The sequence below is a fragment of the Pseudorasbora parva genome, chromosome 3 (assembly GCF_024679245.1).
Source record: "Pseudorasbora parva isolate DD20220531a chromosome 3, ASM2467924v1, whole genome shotgun sequence".
Taxonomy (NCBI): domain Eukaryota; kingdom Metazoa; phylum Chordata; class Actinopteri; order Cypriniformes; family Gobionidae; genus Pseudorasbora; species Pseudorasbora parva.
The window spans coordinates 34,593,326-34,614,210 of record NC_090174.1 but is presented as its reverse complement, the minus strand read 5'-3'; the positions used below and the strand labels follow the sequence as shown (position 1 = coordinate 34,614,210).

The 20,885-nt window shown below is 36.6% G+C and overlaps 1 protein-coding gene across 1 annotated transcript; it reads right to left on the bottom strand.

Annotated features, from left to right (window-relative positions):
* Nucleotides 1–5,582: 5,582 nt before the first annotated feature.
* eda2r (ectodysplasin A2 receptor) lies at nucleotides 5,583–19,806 on the bottom strand. Its single transcript, XM_067438592.1, has 7 exons — nucleotides 19,658–19,806; nucleotides 17,995–18,085; nucleotides 17,192–17,370; nucleotides 16,362–16,450; nucleotides 10,900–11,064; nucleotides 10,685–10,789; nucleotides 5,583–6,832 (listed from the first exon to the last, which is right to left on the bottom strand). The coding sequence occupies exons 2-7, from the start codon at nucleotides 18,076–18,078 to the stop codon at nucleotides 6,360–6,362; spliced, it is 1,095 nt and encodes a 364-aa protein (XP_067294693.1). The 5' UTR covers nucleotides 18,079–18,085; nucleotides 19,658–19,806; the 3' UTR covers nucleotides 5,583–6,359.
* Nucleotides 19,807–20,885: the final 1,079 nt, after the last annotated feature.

Genomic DNA, 20,885 nt, shown 5'->3' with positions numbered 1-20,885 from the left:
GATACTCAAGTCTGGTCCTGAGATTCAATTGTGATTAAACACACCTATCTGTAATTTTGAAGTAATCCTAAAATAACTTGATTAGGACAGCTGCAGGCAATCGTCTCTCCTCCCACTCTGTTGCTTCTCTCACTATCTAAGCTTTTCTCTCCTCCAGCTCCAGGATTAGGTCCTTCAGCTTTCTCAGAATGCTATGCAGAATGCTGATGTTTTCCAGCTGCTGTTTGAGAGCTGCTGGTTTAACACTGATACACGAACTGGAACAATAGTTACAAAATGCCTGCTTTCATTATGTGTTCATAACGGATTCCAAACAATTTTCACACTTGAAATGTTACAAGGATAGATTACATCATCATTATTCTCCCCAACCTCTGGCTCAACGATGTCCCCATTTTGAAGAGCAATATTGTGGAGCCATTTAAGTTTGAGTAAAACGCGGTGCTCACCACTGTAAAAATTTTTTACCCAGCTGGCCAATCACAGTGAAGCTGTTCTTGCGCACTCATTATGCACAAATGTGTGCGAACGCACCGTTGATAAATTATGGCCCTGAACCACCATCTCGACGGCAGGGGCAAAAAGTCCGAAATGCAAAGCCGGTTAAGCCAAAGACCAGTCCCAAGCTCCTCATGCCAGACCGATCTGCTAGCCTCTTGCCTGAGCCATTGGGTGCATGTGTTCTGCAGGTGCCTCATATATAGTCTGCTGGCATGCCTGTTAGTTTACTGCAGTAGCCAATCAAAACTGCCGTTAACACCTGCGCTTCAGACACCGTTTCACAAGGAGCGCTCCCATAGCATCAACTAATTGAAGCAGTGTTGAGTGTCTGAAGCATGTTTTATTAGATTGTGCTGTTTTTCCCCTTGTGAGAAACGCAACACTTTTTTTTTTTTAATTAAACAAAATAGAGTTTGTTTTGGGGGGGATTTTGCGGAAAAAAATCTGATATAGTTTTACTATAACTTTTTTTTTTTTTTTATGAAAATAGACAAAATCTGGCATGGAGTTTAAAAAAAGAAATTCAGCACTTTACAGAATTTTTTTTTTCTTTACAGGAAAAAAAAAAATATTTAAAAAAATTCTGCTTATAGATTTCCTTTTGGAACAGACACATTAGTGCTGTTGATCCCACTTCTGTAAGATTCACAGTAAACCATTTGTTCACCAAATATGAAAATAAACCACACATAACCATTTAATGCTAAATTTATTTTAAAATGTAAGCAGACTTTCTAAACAGAAAAGAGACAGCTCAAATGACCTGAAGGATTAGCTAACAGGCACTGGAGCCACACGCTGCTATTATGAACATTCAGTGTTCACAAATAAACAGTAGATGGCAGCCACATCTTAACTTGAGTTTTTCTTGTCGGTTTGATATATAAAATGTTTATGGTCATCCTTTTATTTCAGAAAAAATGTCATCATCCAAATAGTTTTTACAAATGCTTTAACAGTTAAATGGTTTAGTGACACATTTCCTTCTAGTGATGCAAATTAAATAAAATGTGACATTAAAACAATGGGGAAAAAGTAGAAAAACAATTTACAAATCTACTAAAACAAAACAATACAACATCATTGCATTTACCCACTGAAACACTGTTGCTTATTCACTGAATAAAAACACTATACATTCAATTGAACAAATTAGTTTAAAAAAAACAACAACAACAAAACAACATGTATTTTCTTATTGTTACATCATAACAGTATGCCACACTTGACACTCATGAGACTCTTTGAAAAAATGTAAAAAAATAAAACTCTGATATGTAATATGGATCCTTGCACGACACGCAAGAGAAAAATATATGTATATCAGTGCCACAAATTAACAATTTGTTCCCACGACTTACTAAATACATCAGCACATTTGACTAATTTGATCTTGTTTTAAGTAAACCGTTACCTAGTTGTAATAATATGTTCCCTTGATTTAGTTCAATCAAAACGAGAGAACAATTTAGGTGGCTAAGATTTACTAAAATGAGGGAACAAATTAAGTCATAGGAACTAATTCTTAATGTCATGTGCGGAGCTAAACACAAGAATCACTAAATGACACAACAAAATGCAATTAAAGTTATAGAAGATTTTGGCTACAAATATGCAAAATATACAGAAAAGGAACTAGCACCATTTTACAGTAAAAAAAAAAAACAAGAAAAAAAAAATACATTAAAGCTAAAATCTTCAAGCTTTTAAATTAGCTTTAGAAATGAAAAGCAATATTTATCTGAGGTGCAAAAAGAGGAACAATTGCTTTAAATGCCTTTTTGGGTATGGTCCATTTTGAAGAGGTCACCGCTGTCCCTCATTCCCAGCAGTTTAAAATGCCAACTCAAACTACTCAGGAAATAGGTCTAATAAACTGAAGTGTCGTTGAATTTTACTTCAACTTTACTAGATTTCGGAATTATATTTTTTGTTGCATTATTTAATACAATTTATTTAATTTGACTTACATGCTCAAAGTCTATGAAGTGAATAATGGGAATGTCTTCTGGAAAGTGTTGTGCAAGTGCACTTTTTAAAAGTTTTTCTGGAAGGCAGTTCAGAATGATCTGGTTTGACCTAACACCTAATAATGATGTGTGATGCCATTGCCAATCAGAGGGTTGCGCATATGGTGTAAAAAAAAAAAAAAACATTTAAGTTCAATTATTTATTGCAATATAATACTTTTGTGGCATCTCGCCTACATGTGTCCACCACACCACCTCAAACACATCTTTGTGTATTCATAGGCACACCTGCCGACATAAATGTGGGCGTCAGCCCACACGTCAATACTTGATATTTGAATTCCCATTTGTTTTTCAATACATCTCAGTCCTCAGGTTACTAAATCTTCTTCAAAGAACTGTATTGTTGTGTTATAAGGCAGGTTTAGACAAGCTGGTTGTTACACAATATTAACATTTTAACTGCTATTAACTACCAACAAACTCTGATTAACTAATTAGTAAGTAACAGTACAGAGTTGAATGAGGGTTCATCAATAGCTAATCAAAAATTACTTTTATTTTATACATCCCAAAGGACTACTAAGAGCTACCAGTTCATAATTGATGTGAATAATGTATAATTCATTTTAAAGTGAAGATCATGGTAATCCACTAGTAATGACGGAAGTCACTGTAAGCTTTTGGCAAGATTTTGGATAGTAATTGCTTCTGTTGGATATGGTTATACATTGTGCATTGCTCTTATTAATTATGAATCTGTATAGTTCTTAGTAGTCATATGGGAAATATGAAAAATAGTACTTAATTATTAGCTAATAGTGAACTACCTAATTAACAAAGTGCTATTACTAACTAATTCGTTAGTCAGTTTCTTGTTAGTTTATAGAGTTTAGATTCTCTCCCTGAACTCGAACTTGATCTGGACCCGGCCGATCAAGCATTTGTGTTTTTTTAATCATTACTTTATTAGCCTAATTGGGTAGGCAAAAAGCTAAGCCTTAATCAGCAAATAACTAATAGTACAACTAAGAAACAAATGTGTACAAAGTTGCACAAGTCAGGATTAGTCTAATGATGTGTGTTAAACTCACAGCACATGCAGTGATGAAGCGCAGCATTCTGAACAGAAACGCTCTGAGATGCCAGTCAGGAGCTGCTCACGTGCTTAACTATTCCTGCTGAAGGAACAGTATGCAAAAGTGTGACCAAATTATGCTTTCAGGAGTATCGAAAAGATCTCTTTGTATAGTTTATTTGCTACACGTTGGTGGTTGTGTACTTGTAAGGGATGAATTTGTGTAACTGAGTTATTGGATAACTATTGGTTAACTGTCTAAATACTGAATCTTTGAATTTGCTGTGTGTATCACACTGACAAAAAACTTTAGCTGCACTTTTGCACTGCTGTAAAATACAAGTGGGAAACTGATTGACGTGTGCTGAACTTTGCAGGAGTTTCCCTGCAGCGATACCAGGTTAGAGATGGTATGGCAATGTTGAAGAAATACATTTGACAGTCTCAACAAATGTTTAAAAAAAGTTGAGTCATTACTTATTTAAGACAACTGAAAACAACTTACCGATCAAGCAGAAACACATTACCGAATGTGAGGGGTGCAAACGTCGAGGTCAAGCTTTATTTTTAAGCCATATCGCTATACTGCATGCTGTGACATGATCCATTTTATTTGCAAGTTAATTTTGCTAATCCGTTCAGCCATATTTAAAACATGAAGCTTTGAGGCACAGAGCTCAAGGTAGGGTCACACAACATGTGGTGACCACGATTACTTTGCCATGCATAGTTTTTGCACAGGCTTGTTAGTGAACTATGTACAAAAAAATGACAACATTTTAACGTTTCGCTGGTTTTTTGTAGTTATGCAGTGCCAAGGCACACTGTGACACAGTTTAGGCATAAATCAGGTGGTTTGCTTTGGCAGTGCACCCTTTAGTCCAAAACTGGAAAACATTTTATCAAATAAACAGTAAACAAGGTACTATGAGGCTGTCATCAGTAATATTGTTATAAATCCATTGATTAGCAAAAAGTCTCTTTAATGTATGAACACTTTTATAGCATGTCTGGTATAGGTAACTGCGCACATGAAGCGGTTAACATATTAAGACCAATGCAGAACATGACCCACTCACCCACATTACTAAGGTGCAGTGTCAGCTGTCAGTTGTTTTCAGCTTCAGAAAGCAATGATCCATTTGCTGGACTTTTACTGAAGACAGCAGGAGTGAGCTTATACTGAACAGATATTTAAAGGTAAAACATCTTTTTTTTAAATAAGTATCTTATCCCCACGAAGACCGAATTTTAAAATATAGTCAAAACAGTTATATTGTGAATATTACAGTTTAAAATAACTCTTTCTTTTTTTCTGTTTTCTATCAATTTTTTTTTTTTCAATTTTAAAAGTAATTTATTCCTGTGATGGCAAAGCTGAATTTTCAGCCGCTGCCACTGCATTCAGTCTTCAGTGTCATATGATCCTTCAGAAACCATTCTAATATGATGATTTGGTGCTCAAGGTACATATCTTATTATCAAGGTGGAATAACGGGATAACAATAATAATAAAGCAGCTCTTTTCATTGGATAGAACCAAGCCCTGATCTACCCCGCCCCCCCCACCCGGGTAATTCATTTCACTCAAATGTACTTTATAATACTACCATTACACTGCATCTTCAAAACATTAACTTACAGAATATACAGAATCAATTAATTTATCAAATTTGTGATTTCTGATAACTCAAGCAAAATAACAGTTAATTAAATGAAAATAAGTTTTTTTTTTGGTCTCCTGCTAATGCTCTTTTGTGCCTTTTGCCTAAGCACCTGTTTCTCACATCACAGATAAATCAGAGATCTACATTTAACTGTCATTAGTTGAGTCATTTACCCCTGTTTCACACCGCAAGCGTAACCAGTGCATGAGCTGCACGTCAGCGTAACTACAACGTGACTGCAGCTATTCACACTGGAAGCGTTGGTGCAGCATCACAGCAGCGGCTCCCACAATGCTAGAGCCTATAGCTGTCTGAGTATTACACTAAACAAAAAAATGTTTACTTTACTTTTTATAATACTCCAAACTGAATAATTAAAACAAGTTTAAATGGGTAAATCTTCTACAGAGGATTTGTATTCTTCGTTTTCTTTAATGACATCCATTTATTGTTAAAACACACCACACGTGCTTCTTGTGTGCATTTTGAGCACTTTTTTTGTGATATTATATTTATTTTGTCCATCAAAAGTGTGCTTTCACTTTACACCGTGACTGCAGCTGCAGACCGAGAGCCTATAATATACCTGTCTGAGTATTAAATACTAAACTAAACAAAAGTTTATTATATTTTCTGGCTAGCTTACTTTACTTTTTATAATACTTTCACCCAAACTGAATTATTAAAGCAAGTTTAAATTGGTAAATCTTCAACAGATATTTTTTATTCTTAGTTTTCTTTTTTGACATAATCCAGTTATTGTTAAAACACACTACATATGCTTCTTGTGTGCATTTTAGGCACTTTTTTGTGTGAAATCATATTTATTTTGTCTATTAAAAGTGTGCTTTCACTTTAATTGAGCGTCAGGAGCGTCAGCAGCGCAGCAAAAATAGGCTCGCTGCCGAAACCCCGCTTCACTGCTGCTCACGCGCTGCTCCTGCTCCCGGTGTGAATTCACTCATTGATTAACATGGGCGGCGGAAAAAATATGCGCCGCTCAAGCGTCGCTCACGCTTGCGGTGTGAACCGGCTGTTAGGTTTTAACTTTTTTTTACCAAAGTTTGCATTGAGTGTGTATGTTGTGTTTTTAAGTGTTGCATTACCGTGATCATACATTTGAAGCTTTGATCTATCTTCACATTAACAATCTCCTTTTCCTCCTGCTCTTCTTTCTCTCTCCAGGTCTCGCAGCATCAGGCCTGAGGGCAGAGTGGAGTCTGAGCCCATACATTGTGGGATATTTCTGGCTATGATGTCTGAAGTTCTAAATGTCTGGATCTCTGGGGCGATGAAGAGGTGCTGAAGGTCCAGTTCAGTACACTCTACTGGAGTATGAAGCCCCCAGGCTGTCCGCTGTTCTACGGCACAGCAGGGCCTTACTGTAGACTGTCCTCCTGCCAGAGTGAGAATGAAATGCTGGCTGGAGAGGGCAGAGTCTGAAGAAGAAACATCAGGTGTTTCTGTCGCTTGCGTGATGACTCCCATAGAAGGATCAGTGCAGGCCGAGCTTTGCACCAGAGGAAGAACCTCACACCCATGCAGGCCTAGATCAGAGGTCATTGTGATGGTGATGTCTTCAAGCATGGAGGGGTCCTTCAATGGCAGGCAAGGATCTTACAGGATACAGACCACACAAGTCAGGCAAATAATAATTGAATCTCTATATTTTCATCTTACATTTCTATCTTTTGACCCAGAGAGAATCCAGTCACCCCCCTCCCCCCAACCCTCCCAACCCTTTTTATTTTATACTTTTTGACTGGACTACAAAAAAACCTTTTAAAGCTATCATCATGCTGTATTATCACCAAATACTAGATTCAGTCTTTAAATATGACAGGTTTTGTATTTATTTTTGAAGTGGTCCTCCCTTCAGATCCATTTGAATAAATCTTGTATACAGGCCAAATCCAGGCAGAAATCACCAAAAATTGCCCCAAGCTTCATTAAAAGAACAAAATCCAGAATTTGTTTTACGGAGAGAAAAAACATAATTTGTAAAAAATAAAACATATTTCATAGGGCCCTAAATATTCTTTCTCAGCTCTAAAATCATTTTTCAATACTGCCTCACCCCTAGTATATTTTTAAGTAATTCAATTAATATCATAAGCAAGTGACTAGTCCACTAATGTATTAAAGAAATGACTACTTGTAGACTAGAAAAATCTTACTAGGTAGCCCTAGTAAATTATTCAAATAAATCAAAATGTAGTGTTTTTATGTTTAAAGTTGTCATACAATTACAAGAAATAATGTCACAATTGTGAGAAATACAACAAAAAAGCTACCATTTTGAGATTTAAAGTCACACTTTAGAAAAATAAAATTGCAATTGTGAGATATTAAGTCACAATTGCAACAAACAAGTTATCTTTTTATTTATTTAGGAAATTACCTTCTGTTGTGAACTGATTTTGACCCTAATATTAATTCCATATTAAGGGTCATTGAAATGCACAAAAACACAGAGGCTATAGTTACTTTTTTATATTTGTATTAAAAGATAATGGGATTACACTAATAATCAGTGTGCATTGGGTAGGGATGGGACGATACACTTAAACTCACGATACGATGCACCTCGATATGCCAGGGTTACGATACGATACGTCACGATACGATATCAAAATATATTTTTTTCTTTCCAAATCTGTGATTTTTTTTTTTTACCACCTAAGTAATGTACTTAAACGAAAGGTAGGATTTTTCTCTTTTTTTGCATTTTGTTTCTATGTTGTTTTAAAAAAAGGAGAATTTTTAGAAGTCTGCGACCACATCTTAAACAGAGGTGTATGGACAAATATGCATGCTTTATGCAAATGTACATTTATTATTAGTGAAACCATACTTATTCAATAATAATCAATACAGCATGAAGACTAGACATATCAAAGGTCATAGACATGTTTATCTAAGAAATTGTTCATGTCTCTTAACTTAAGCCTAAACTTAAAAATAATGAGTAAGTAATGACTTCTCTCATTTTAACAATATAAAGGGAGTTTTTACACTGGCAGTTTAATTCAGAACAGGGCAAAGTTCGTATGAAAAATTGTTAATGTGTACCAGTGAGCGAACCAGAACCACACCATACCTGGAGAAGGTCCATATTACACGAGTAGGAATATAGTGCGGCCCCTTTAAGAGATCCGCATTCCCTATTGAACTGCCGGTATTTTGCGTGTGCGCGCCGAACTGGTCCGCGATTCACGTGGTCAGTGTGGAGAACACGGACGACTCGGGAGCGCGCTTGTTCAGGAAAGTAACCTCAGGGCTCTACATAACGCCCATTTTGGGCGCATTTACGCCTAAAAATTACTGCGTGCGACTGTGAAAAAATATTTAGGCGCACCGGTGCGAGTGACCCGATCGATTCTCATGAATGGATGTGTACAATCGGAATAAAAACTACAACACTGACTGAATCAACACTGAGAAACTGTTAGGCTATGTTTCCTACTGCAATCAACTGCTTTTCATGCCTTCAGTCAGCACTCAGCAGAAGAAGTGCAAAAACGTGCGCGACGGACTACACTTCAAACAACGATTGTTTACAACGATTGAAGTGAAACGTGTGACGAGTCTGACGACGCAGCCATGCGCACTTTACCAGACGCTTCGCGCTGTTTATCAGCCAAATCAAAATGAACTGGAAATACCACGTTTGGATTATCATAAACAAGCCCAGAAATTAGCGGATGCTTGGGGCATAAATGCCATCAAACAATAATGTATTAATAATACATTTAAAAAGCCCTTGAGTTAATCTTTATCACACATGCTGTTTAAAAAAAATACTAAATGTATATAATGAGCGAGTATATCATGAAGATTTTTTCCAAACAGGGTTTTTGTCTTATTCTGAATCACTGTAACGTTACACACAAAATAAATTATTCCCGCTGCGGATTAGCACAATATCTGCGTGACTCACCACAAACAGAGAGAAGTAGATCCAGCTGCAATGTTCTTTCGCGAGACGCATGCGGTTCTGTTTATGAAGCGCCAGAGCGCCAAAAGTTACAGCTTGCTATAGCTCCGAGTATTGGCATGATTGCAAGTGTGATACTGATCTCGTACAAAAATCTAATAGACAAGATGATATTAAGTAACAACGTTTTAGCCACAACACTGTCTATTTGTGAAAATCAAAGCCTCACCAGAACTGATTCGCATCTCCAAGCGATTCGATTCAAATGAATCTTGTGTTTTGAACTATTGACTGAATGACTTGCCGCCACCTACTGGCGGTTTTTATTTTCATATTTATACTTTGCATGGACTTTTTTTTATTTAAAATATTAAACTTTTAAAGTTTAATTTGTACATATTTCTAAATTCAAAAACTTATATGTAAAACATTCATACAACATTAACTGGTGTAGGTGTTTGATAGTATGAAGTCCAGTTCTGCTTTTTGTGTGTATTTGTGCTGTACTCTCAGAAGTTAATGATAATATAATGTCAGAATTATGTTGAATTTAAGAAATTGACAGATGATGCATACATTTAATAAGATTAGAAAACATTGCTCTTATAATAGTTAAATGACCCTGGACATTAAAGGACAAATATCGTCCTGTAATGGGAAAGTTATAATTGGAATGTGTTTGATGGATTAGAATGTGCTCCTAAATTTTTGATTGTGCTCCTAAATTTTTTTAATTAGGAGCACAAGTGCTCCTCAAGAAAAAAGTTAGCGTAGAGCCCTGAACCTGTGCATTCGTTTTAGCCGATTGTAATGTATTTAGTTCAATAAAACACGTGTACTGTAAGCGGGGTGATGGTGTTAATGATTTACCTCAGACATGAGTGAGTGAGCTGCAGTGCATCGCGCTCAGACTGCAGAGAATGTGCTCAGTGAAAAAACGCACTTTTCTTTCTGGAGTCTAATAAAAGTTAAATAGAAAATATGGTAGTTTATGTAGGCAATAACTGCATTTTTGGTTTAGAATATTAATGCTAATGTCAACCATTTTCTTTCCCTATTAATGTTTGCTGCTACATCCTTAGACTGACTGCTCTCACTTTTTCCAACTAACTTTACGGGCTATGCCTCAGATCAAACAGAAAATGCGCGCTGCGTTTTGTTATGTCTGCCCTTTTAACGGTCTATGTGTCTGCCACACACACACACACACACACACACACACACAATACACTAAATTATTTATATACTACGCAAATCATGCAGCAGTGCCATCTATCTTTATTTTGCGATCCATTTTTTTCGACCTCGATGCGTTTCGTCACGTTTTGTATCGCGATATTTTGTCAAACGATATTTCGTCCCATCCCTAGCATTGGGTCCCTGTTAGAAACCATATTGTCATGCTTATTGGAAGTGGTACAAGAGGATTGTTTTAAATAGACCCTGGATCTTTTTCTGAAGGTGGTGTGGTGCCATGTGGTGTATAAAAATAAGTTGCAGCCAGCACATCATAAATGTTCTTCACACTCACTTGATCTGTCCACTTCTGTGTTCTGCAGCACTGTGTGTATGATTTGCATGGGAACCGAGGCTGCATCACTGTTGTGGTGACTGTTGCTGGCCGGTGATAAACAACCTGAGAATAGAGTTGAATGAGATGGTAGTTCAATTTATGTTTTAAGACACATTTAGTGGATTAGCGTATTCTTTTTTGAATGCATATTCATTGAGTATGCATATACGTACGTTTGCATGTTTTCCTGAGTGAAGACCGTGTTTGATAGGTGACACACAAAATGGCAAACAGGACGGTTGTTAATACAGCCGTTGCTGCACAAGCGGTCACTAAGGTAGAAGCAGTTTGGATAGGCGCTGAGATCTGAACGTTTGCCTCACTAATCCTTTCTCCTCCTAAAAAACAGAAGAATCAGTTAGAGAAATAGCTTAGATATCTAGACCCATGTTTCCCAACTTTTTTTCAGTCATGGCACCCTTTGAAAATGTTCTTAATTTTGTGGCACCCCCTAGCATAAGTTACGCTCGTGGGGGGTAACGGTACAGATTGCTCACGGTTCGGTTTGCATCATGGTTTTAGGGTTACGGTTTCGGTACGTTTCTGTATTTGCTATGTTCAGGGGAAAAAAGGACTACTGTTAAATAAAAAAGAAAATAAGAACAAATAACTTAAATACAAGCAGCAGCACAAATCAATACTATTGAGCAAGGACACTAATAAAATAATGCTTTTCGGGTTTTTCAGGTAGTTCTAACATTCATTTTTAGGTACATAAATTGAATAAAGTAATCAAATGTAAAATAACTGCATATTTAACTGTTTAAATTAAATATTAATCCTTATTAAACTTACAAAAGCTATTCAATCAAGAGCAGTGAGTGATGTCCTTATCTTTTGTTTGACATTAAACAGACAACAGTAAAGGCTACTGCCTCTTTAAGACCTAGTGCAAAAGCGCTTCGTCTTTCTCGACTGTATAAAGTTCACTTAAGGCATATACAGACTATGTCTGCTTGGATACTCATCAAGATAGATATGTTGATATACCTTTTGTGTGAGTTTGTCAGTTCAAGCGCAAGACTTGGAAGAGAACTCAATTTGCGCTGTGAGGCGTTTGCACGCTTTCGGATGAGCGCACAGAGACAGATCTTCTCACAGCGCGTGCGCTCACTCGCGTCTTCTGGCACTAGACGTCACCCGTATTCATATTTGAAGATACGGCAGCACTCGCATATATTGAAAAAAGTGAGATTGTTTTGCCCATGTTTTTCTTTTATTATTATCACTGTTGTAGTGTATCCCTGAGGAGCAAGCACGTGTATCCATCGACAGAATCATACATAAAGCATTATTTTCAAGTTACAACCCATATTATAGATGCGTCATCAGATGTAAGATGAACCGCGGAGCAAGTGCGTGCGGGCAACTTTTACACGGCACCCCTGCTCTCGTCAGACGACAACCCGGTTGGGAAACACTGATCTAGACGCACCCTAATGGCAGCAAATCTGATTTGCAGTCAGGGTCGTCTAGCAACTCTCTGTTGTCTTGCGAGCTTGAAAAAAACAAACTCTGGTCAAGCCAATCACATCATGTATAGAGTCGGTGGGCGGGCTTAACATAATGACGGCAGAGTTCTTCCATGTGAATTCCCTGCTAACAAAGAACGGCACTGAAGTCATTCTTAAAAAAAGGAAGATGTGTTCAGAGTTTTGCTAACTGGATACGGCAAAAGTTTAATCTAGCTCTGTGAGAAACCGCTGGTGAGAAAACGCACTGGACTCAGCCACAACCCGCATGTGATTGTAGTCTCACTACTGATATCGCTCTGGTTGGTTGTAGCCTTATTCTATTGCGTGCAGAGTGGATGTGAAAGACAACCGTTCATCCCGACCCTCGGATTGAGCCCTGCCAATAGTGTGTTTCCAGACCCAACATCTTTATGTGGGTCTGGCTTGTCAGGCCATTAGACAACACAAACTACCAAGACCTCCAAACTTCATTCATTTATGTATTCCTTTTTCCTTTTTTTTTTTGCATGTGGAACAGCTAATTCAATATTTTGAAGGCTGTGGGCCAGGTTTACTAAACAGTAGGGATGTGACATGAGGAAATAAGTTTCCCACCAGATAATCGACATGTGAAAACACCGGTGATGACTGGTATCACCGTTGGCGGAGCTTTTAAATCACTAATGCTTAACCAAAAGTAAAATGTGCATGGCCACTCGAGTGAAGCAAAACAAATGTTTATTAATGAATTCCTATAGAAGTTAAAGGGTTACTTCAGCAATTAGCATATGGCTTTGGATCAGTAGAAACCCTGGAGTATATTCAAATGATTGTGCTTTCCCCCCTCATATCCCCCTGAGACAAGAGATTTATGCATATTATTTCTGGAAAAATTCCTCAGATGACGCAAATGGACAATATTATCGTTATCGGAGGATTTTTTTGGCTAGAGGCTAAAGACTACAGCCAGCAGAGGGAGCTATTTCTGCATGTTTTCAACCCGTGTATGGGCGGTGGGATCGCACTCACAGCTTAGCTCGCAGCTGCGGGCATTCATGAAAACGGAGCTATGCAGAGCAAAGTAAGTGTTTCAACTTCTCAAATTAATTTCTATGAAAGTTAAGCTTCCAAAGGCATGAACTGAAAACACGCCAGACTGAACACGCGCTGTGAATGTATGCCGCGAGTGTGGTCGCGTTTACCTCATCTCTCATCACGAGAGCTCATTCAGCTCATTCATGACGGTCAATGTAATCTCATTCCTGCAGCGTTTGTGCTGTGACACTCATGCAGCGACTCACTCATTATATTAAACAGACACGTTCAGTTTTTAATTGTAGTGTCTGTTCTCTAACTGAACTGTTTTTGTGAAAATGAACACAGTGGGCAAATGATCCAGTAATCTAGAAAAGAGGTAGTCTCGGTCTGAATCAAACTAAGCAAAGGTTCAGTTTGTTTCTTGTGTGAAAGCATTTTCTGTATAGTTTATAGTTCCTTCAGACCATTTACAGGAAGTTCTGGTGGTAGGATTCTGGTTTAACACAGGTTCAACTCACAGCACATGCAGTGATGGAGCGTGCAGCATTTTAAACAGAACCGCTTGTGTAGTCAGCTCACATGAACAGTGTGCTTTGCTTGACTAATAATAAGTGTTTATCGGTTAGGGATAGGTAAACAGACATGTGCTGAATTAGAGACGATAAAAGTGAGTGCAGGGTCCAATATCATGGGTCGTAAAAAGTGGGTGGATCTTGTCCCACCCACACACAACGGTTCCAATGCCCATTATTCTGAGGTCACTAAGCCCCAAATTCACCCCAAATAGTCTCAATAATTTGTGCTTCGTTTGTGCCTGTAAAAGTTTTGTTTGTGCTGCTTCCGTTTTTAAAATATTAGACTTCAGGACTTTGAATTATAGATGATTACGTCACCAGCTACCGCCCACATGCTCCAAATTCACCCCAAATTGTCTCAATCATTTTGGTATCAATTTGTTTGTGCTGGTAAAAGTTTTGTTTGTGCTGCCTCTGTTTATTTAAATATTATACACAGAATTATAGATAGATGATGATGATGTCACTCAGCCCCCCACAAGCTCCAAATTCACCCAAACGAATCTTGTTTGTTTGTGCTTCGTGTGTGCTGGTTTCTGCCATAAAATTGTTATATGTGCTGCCTCTGATTTTAAAATAATATTTATTGGTCATTCTGAGGTCACTCAGTTTTATAATGTAGGTTGAATTTTAGAGAATTTATAATCAAAAAGGGAGAGTGATTGTTTCTAATTTAGCCAAGTCCTGCCTAAAACACATTTATAGAACAAACACTATACATTATTAAAAGAACACAAATGATACAGAAACGTCATATTTAAAGGTATTTAATGTTTTTTAGGTTGCATTTTATAGATTACACTATCATAAAAAAACGTTGTAATTGATTTGCATAAAAGGTGACTTTCTGCATTTTTGGGCTTTTAACATTGCATTTAAATGTTTTGACCAGCAGGTGTCGCCAGCATTTTGCAAAGCAACTTGTTTAATTAATTCAAAGTTTTGAAAAGCTTTTGGTCCACCAATTCGCATACTATCCATACTAAATAGTATGAGTATGTCCAAAATCGTAGTATTGAAATTAGTATTCCAAAGACAGAACGTCACAACGGTTAAGTAAAAATGTTTAGATAAAGGGGTTTGAGTGAATAATTATCAGTATCTAACTTGACGAGAATATATATATTATATATTATTCAGATTATATTTAATCTGCAACAGCATTGTGAACTTTTGTAATGATACGTTTTGCCATTAACTTTTAAATGCTACATTATATTTAAACTGCAAACACATGAGGAGAGTCTGCATGAAAGACCCACAAATGGCTGGTCATTGTGCGACTACATTTCTCTCCGAAACACTAGGAAATTAAATTAAATTGAATGTGGAGTATTTTAACTGTGACGATGATTGACACAGCATTTTAAACGGTGACAGGATGCACATAATTAAGTGACAGAGCTGTCCACAAAACTTGCATATACTCTTCTGCTACATACTCAAATGTATGTAGGCTACTTTTTCTTCACAAAATGAGTATATAGGCCTACTTTTAGGTCGTAGTATACGTAGGTGAATTGGGATGCAGCATTTGTTGCTCCCGTCATCACCACCCACTCAGAGGCGGCTACCATAAATTTACGTTACGTGCGATCAACCTTATTTTTCATTGCAGTATTAAGCTATTTACCGTGAATGTGCGAAACTTCCAATTTATGAACCACTGGTAATAACTAGCAGAGTAACTGTGGTGTTTATTTATCAAGAAACTATTTTTGCTGTTTAGATTACACAAACATTATCTTAACTATGTCAACAGGAGCTGATACAATCAGTTCTGTTATAAAGCAATTTATTTTGGCTCCAATTGTTTCTGTGCCATGTTTCGGTAAAAGCTAAACAAACATTAGTAAAAGCCAAAGATTGCCTTCGGACATCACAGTACAAAAGTGCGGTCTACAGTAAATCAATTTGTGCTATCAATCATCAGTATGTTCATGATTACGATAATAAATTAAACCAATATGATAACAAATTACAGTTTGAATTTATCAAGCAGCTTAACAGACTGTTGTTGTACAGCCAAAATAAATGGAAGCAGCTGAAACCGGATCGCACATTTAAGTTACAAACAGCCGTTCCTACTATTATGTTAAAAAATAAGGTGGATGGCTTAAATATCCGGTTGTTTATCACTTAAACTGATCAGAGCACTTAGAAAATGATCCTCAAACCACATTTACTTTTTTTTTACTGACACTCTTAGGTAATTTAATACCATTTTATTGAATTCACCCAAAAGGATATAGGCATCCATTAAAATGATCAACTTTTGTGATGGGAAGAACTCGTATGGTTTGGAACATCATGAGGGTGAATAAATTATAAACATTTCTATTGTCTGTAAGCTGCTATTCCTTTAAGACAATTAATTTAATTAGTGTCATATTCAGCGGAGTCCAGTCCTGTGCTTCTTGTGGGGCAATGCATTTTGTTCAAAAACGCTGGATGAAGCATAACGGAACTGGACAAATGCAGGGGTCTAGAGATATGCTTTAACTTGACACAGAGCTCAGTCTGAAAAGTCATGCTTGTGTAAGTTATACTTTTCAGTATGGTACTCACGGTTACACTGTATGTTTCTGAAAGGGGTGGGGCCACACGGAAGACATTCCAAATCTTCTAATCCATCCAGTCGCATTTTGCTGTAGAAACTTAATTCGAAAAAAAGTAATTTGTATAAAAGCAAAGTAGCCTACAAGTGTGCGTGTCTATACAGTGTGAAGTTGCGTGTCGTTTCATTAAGATTTTTTTTTGTGTATGTTTGTGTGTGTGGGCATGTTTTTGTGACATATTTGAACACAAATGTGTATAATGACATGGGTATGACATAGGAACTAAGGAGAGGGTAAAATATGAGGACATTGGCCATGTCCCCACTTTTCAAAATGCTTATAAATCATACAGGATGAGTTTTTTTAGAAAGTAAAAATTCAGAATGTTTCCTGTGATGGGTAGGTTTAGGGGCAGGGGCAGTGTAAGGGGATAGAAAATACGGTTTCTGCAGTATAAAAAACATTACGCCTATGGAATGTCCACATATGTCACAAAAACAAACGTGTGTGTGTGTGTGTGTGTGTGTGTGTGTGTGTGTGTGTGTGTGTGAAATATCAGGAAACAAATGTGAATATTGACATGGGTATGACACAGGTATTAGAAGGAGAGGGTGAAATATGAGGACATTACCCATATCCCCACTTTTCAAAATGCTTATAAATCATACAGGATAAGTTTTTTTTGAGAAAGTAAAAATGCAGAATGTTTCCTGTGACGGTTATGTTTAGGGGCAGGGGCAGTAGGGGAATAGAGAATATGGTTTGTAAAGTATCAAAACCATTACGCCCACATTTCACAAAAACAAACATGTATGTGTGTGTGTGTTTGAGAAATCTCACCCAGGGAGGCAGTTTCCGCAGACTGTGTTGCCTGTGTATGTGCAGTGCTTGATTTGGTGTCTGTTGAGTCTGCGGCAGTTCTGGCACAGTGCACAAGGGTGAGAACCCAAGTCTTCCTTAAACCACCGAACGTCACACACGCCACATACTGCTGACACACCAACACCATAACCACAGTCCTAACAGCCAACACACACACACACAAACATACTCAGTAACGTGATAATTAGATATGCATTCAGTGCATTAGATATGCAAAACATTTTCTGAGGACACAACATTTGTAACCTAGCCCTGTTTGTAAGTCATTTAAGGTCAAGTGTAAGCCTCTGGTGGCAGGGATGTGATATTACAGCATATTTATCCCACAAATTTGAGCACCTTTTAGTTACCATGTCTTTATACATATACCTAATTTAATGTCCAATATACCAAAAAACACTGTCAAACTTTTAACATAAGAAAATTGCAATTAATATTAATGCATATGCAACATTATAAATGCCAATCCCATAACACACACCCCAAGCAGGAAATATATCAACTTCATAATCAAATGTTTCTAAATATAAAAAGTATCAAAGTTGATCAAAGGGGATTGGTGATGTTGACTGCAAAGGTTTAAACATGTCAGTTAATTTTCAAGCATTTAAAAATAAGTGACAGTTAATTATGGGTGTTACTTTCTTCATAATGCCTCTGGGCTTCTCAAATTTGTACGTTTTTTTTTTTTTTTAATTTTATTTTTTATAAATTACTTTTCAAACATTTGCTTTACAATAATCCTAAAATATTTCAGATACCTCTTTCAGTTCTTGGCCGGGTGGACACTGTGGGCACTTGTGACATTGTCCACTGTGATAATACTCATCTACTGAGCAATCCATTCCATATCTAAGAGAAAGAGGGAGAAACTAGAGTTAAAATATATAGTATGCAAAGTTGCAAACATGTACTTACAATACTCATCCATTTTAATTTCAAAACTATGAGGCTTGAATCTCAAATACTGCATCCTGCCAATTAATTTATTAGCTTTTTTTTTTTTTTTTTTTTTTACAGAATAAGAAAACATAAAAATTGCTGCCTTAACATATACAATGAATACATGTAAATGGTTTAGCATATTAACATCAAAATATAATTTTACTTAGCAAAATAAATGGTTTAAGTTTTTGGAAGTAAAAATTACCATATAATTTATAGTGAAAAACAGTAAAAGGACATTCCCAGAAGTCCCTGCTTGACACATCACATAATATTTTAAATAATTTTGTTATCAGTTATGCACATTAGTGTATAGGCTAATGTATGCAATGTAGTGTAATTCATAGTGTTATGTTAATGTCATGTGTTACCCTGATGGCATTTGTCTTTTTTGTGTCTGACCCTGTGCACTGCCTATTCACATGTTTTGGCCATGTTTTATGGACAGGCTTCTTGACGATGAACTCAGATTCATTACGTGGCTTTCTATTGGACCACCTGTATTATGATGGTGGTTCTCAGTATATTTTCAGGTAAAAGCAGATTTTAATATCAAATTGATACTATAGGTTATATAGTATATTACATATATTATAGGTATATTACCCACTTAATAGGATACAGTCATAGGCTGTAATATATACAGGCACCAATAAAAGATGCCATCTTGGCTGAAGCATTGTCAATTTTTCAGCTGCCATTTGTAACATGTTTTGAATTGCTTTCAAAAAATCCACCTTTTTTCCTTGGAGGATGAAGTCACTGATTAACATTTAATTTAAATCCACAAACTCAATGTTATATCTCATAAATGAATTAAATCTCACAGGCCTATCTATGACTTTATTTCTTACTAAATTTAGGCCACATATTAAATCTTGGCTAACCTTAAATGTTTAACCATAACATTAAATGGTTTATTATTTCTAATTCACAATTAGATTTAATATATTTTTTAAAAAGAACATTGTAACCGGTAACGTTAAATAATAGATAATTTCACAGTTCGTATTAACAAGTGGGGAAACATTCTAACAGAATTTTAGATCAGACTCTGTTTAAAATATATTAATTGTAAATGATTGTGCAGAATTCACAGTCAATTTTTTTTTAAATTCATAGTTAGTTGAAGGGGAAACGTTTCTCTGGTTTCATGACTAGACTATAGTAGGCTAAGTTATATATTTACGTCCATTTCAATAATAAAGATGTATGTCCATTCACGTTCATTCTGAAACTGAGAACACTGAGAAACAGATCAAGAGAGAGAGCACATTTAGGTGCCGTCTAAAACAAAAATACCTCCCTTAAATTATCTGTTGGAAATACTTTTCCAGGCATTAAATACGAGAAAAGTGATAAAAGTAAGTAGGGCGCAGCGGCTCACTGCTACGATTCTAAAGTATAGAGCAGCGCACCATGCAGCATCATGAATCTCCTATAAAGTCACGTATTAGGGACAATTTCATCCACACTTACATTGCAGCAGGGGGAACAACGCGCAGCAGTCACTTAATTCTCTGTCCCATTAAAGTTACCGTCTCCGGTGGCTTTGGGTAAATTCGGTCCAGTTTAGCTTGTGGTTGAAGTTGACTGACACCTTTGGCCGGTGCGTTTACAGCGCTCTGCGCGCGGGGACACACAGGCATGTCCCGACATGTTCGTGCTGCTGTGACTGAAATCCGCTGCAGAAGAAGCGGCTAGGGACACGCGTGGGAAATGCTCTTGAATTGAATTTTCGTTTCAAATTGGTTTCAAACAAATTACTTAGTGTCAAACAAAGCATGATACCTGAACGATAGGTTGTTTTGTTTATTTGTAACGAGGCACAGTCAATCTAAGAGCCTTTACTCAGTTTAAATCACATTTTCATGATTATCTCGGTGCAGCAACTCCTTATGAACACAAGGTGGCGATAATGATTTTGACCTTTGATGTGGAGTCAAATGACCTTACATAAAAACAAAACTGACAGTTTTTATTTGTATGAAATATTGCAGTAGGCTGTTTATTAAATGATTCACCCATGCAGATTTTTTTTCTTCTTAATTAAAATAACTTCACCTCCCTCTTGCAACACCTCTACTGACATTTTCTGAGATTTACTGGAACAACCCTGTCATTCACATGAGATATTAAACCACAATAATTCAATCAATTCCCCATTGGCAAAATCAAGTCATACCTTAGCCTACTTTTTTTTCTTCTTTTTTTTCGTTTGTTCAAGAAGTCGTTTTAGAAGCATGTTTCAATAGGGAAGACAAGACTTTATATTGTATAATCTTTTATTTAGTTGAATGAGGTTAGAACATGACAGTACATCCAATTTAGTTGTAGCTCATAAAATTATATGAGATTACACTAAGTTGCATTACAACATGGTTATAGGCCTACCGTAGCCTATACACCCGAATATAAGACTTGTTTTTGGGGTGTGTGTGTGGGGGGGGGGGGGGGGATTTTTTGTGGAAAAAATCTGGTTTTCAACAAAAAATAATAATAATTCATAATAAAACGGATAATTCAATTGAACAATTCAAAAAACCTTTCCATAAAAATACAATACAGGCAGGCCTATGTATGTATGTAATTGTGGTACTGTGAAGATAGATAGAAAATAACCATCTGCTTTTAATCAAACACATATGGCATTCAAGTCTTGAAACAAACCAAACTGTGGGGTTGCAATAAAAACAGCAGTGCAAAT

Excerpts from the sequence above, each read along its gene's own strand:
- eda2r (XM_067438592.1), bottom strand. The coding sequence starts at position 18,078 with ATGGATTGCTCAGTAGATGAGTATTATCACAGTGGACAATGTCACAAG. Across the intron at positions 17,371-17,994 it reads CCGGCCAAGAACTGAAAGAG|GACTGTGGTTATGGTGTTGG; the intron begins GTATCTGAAATA and ends GTTGGCTGTTAG. Across the intron at positions 11,065-16,361 it reads CAGAAACATACAGTGTAACC|GAGGAGAAAGGATTAGTGAG; the intron begins GTGAGTACCATA and ends TCTGTTTTTTAG.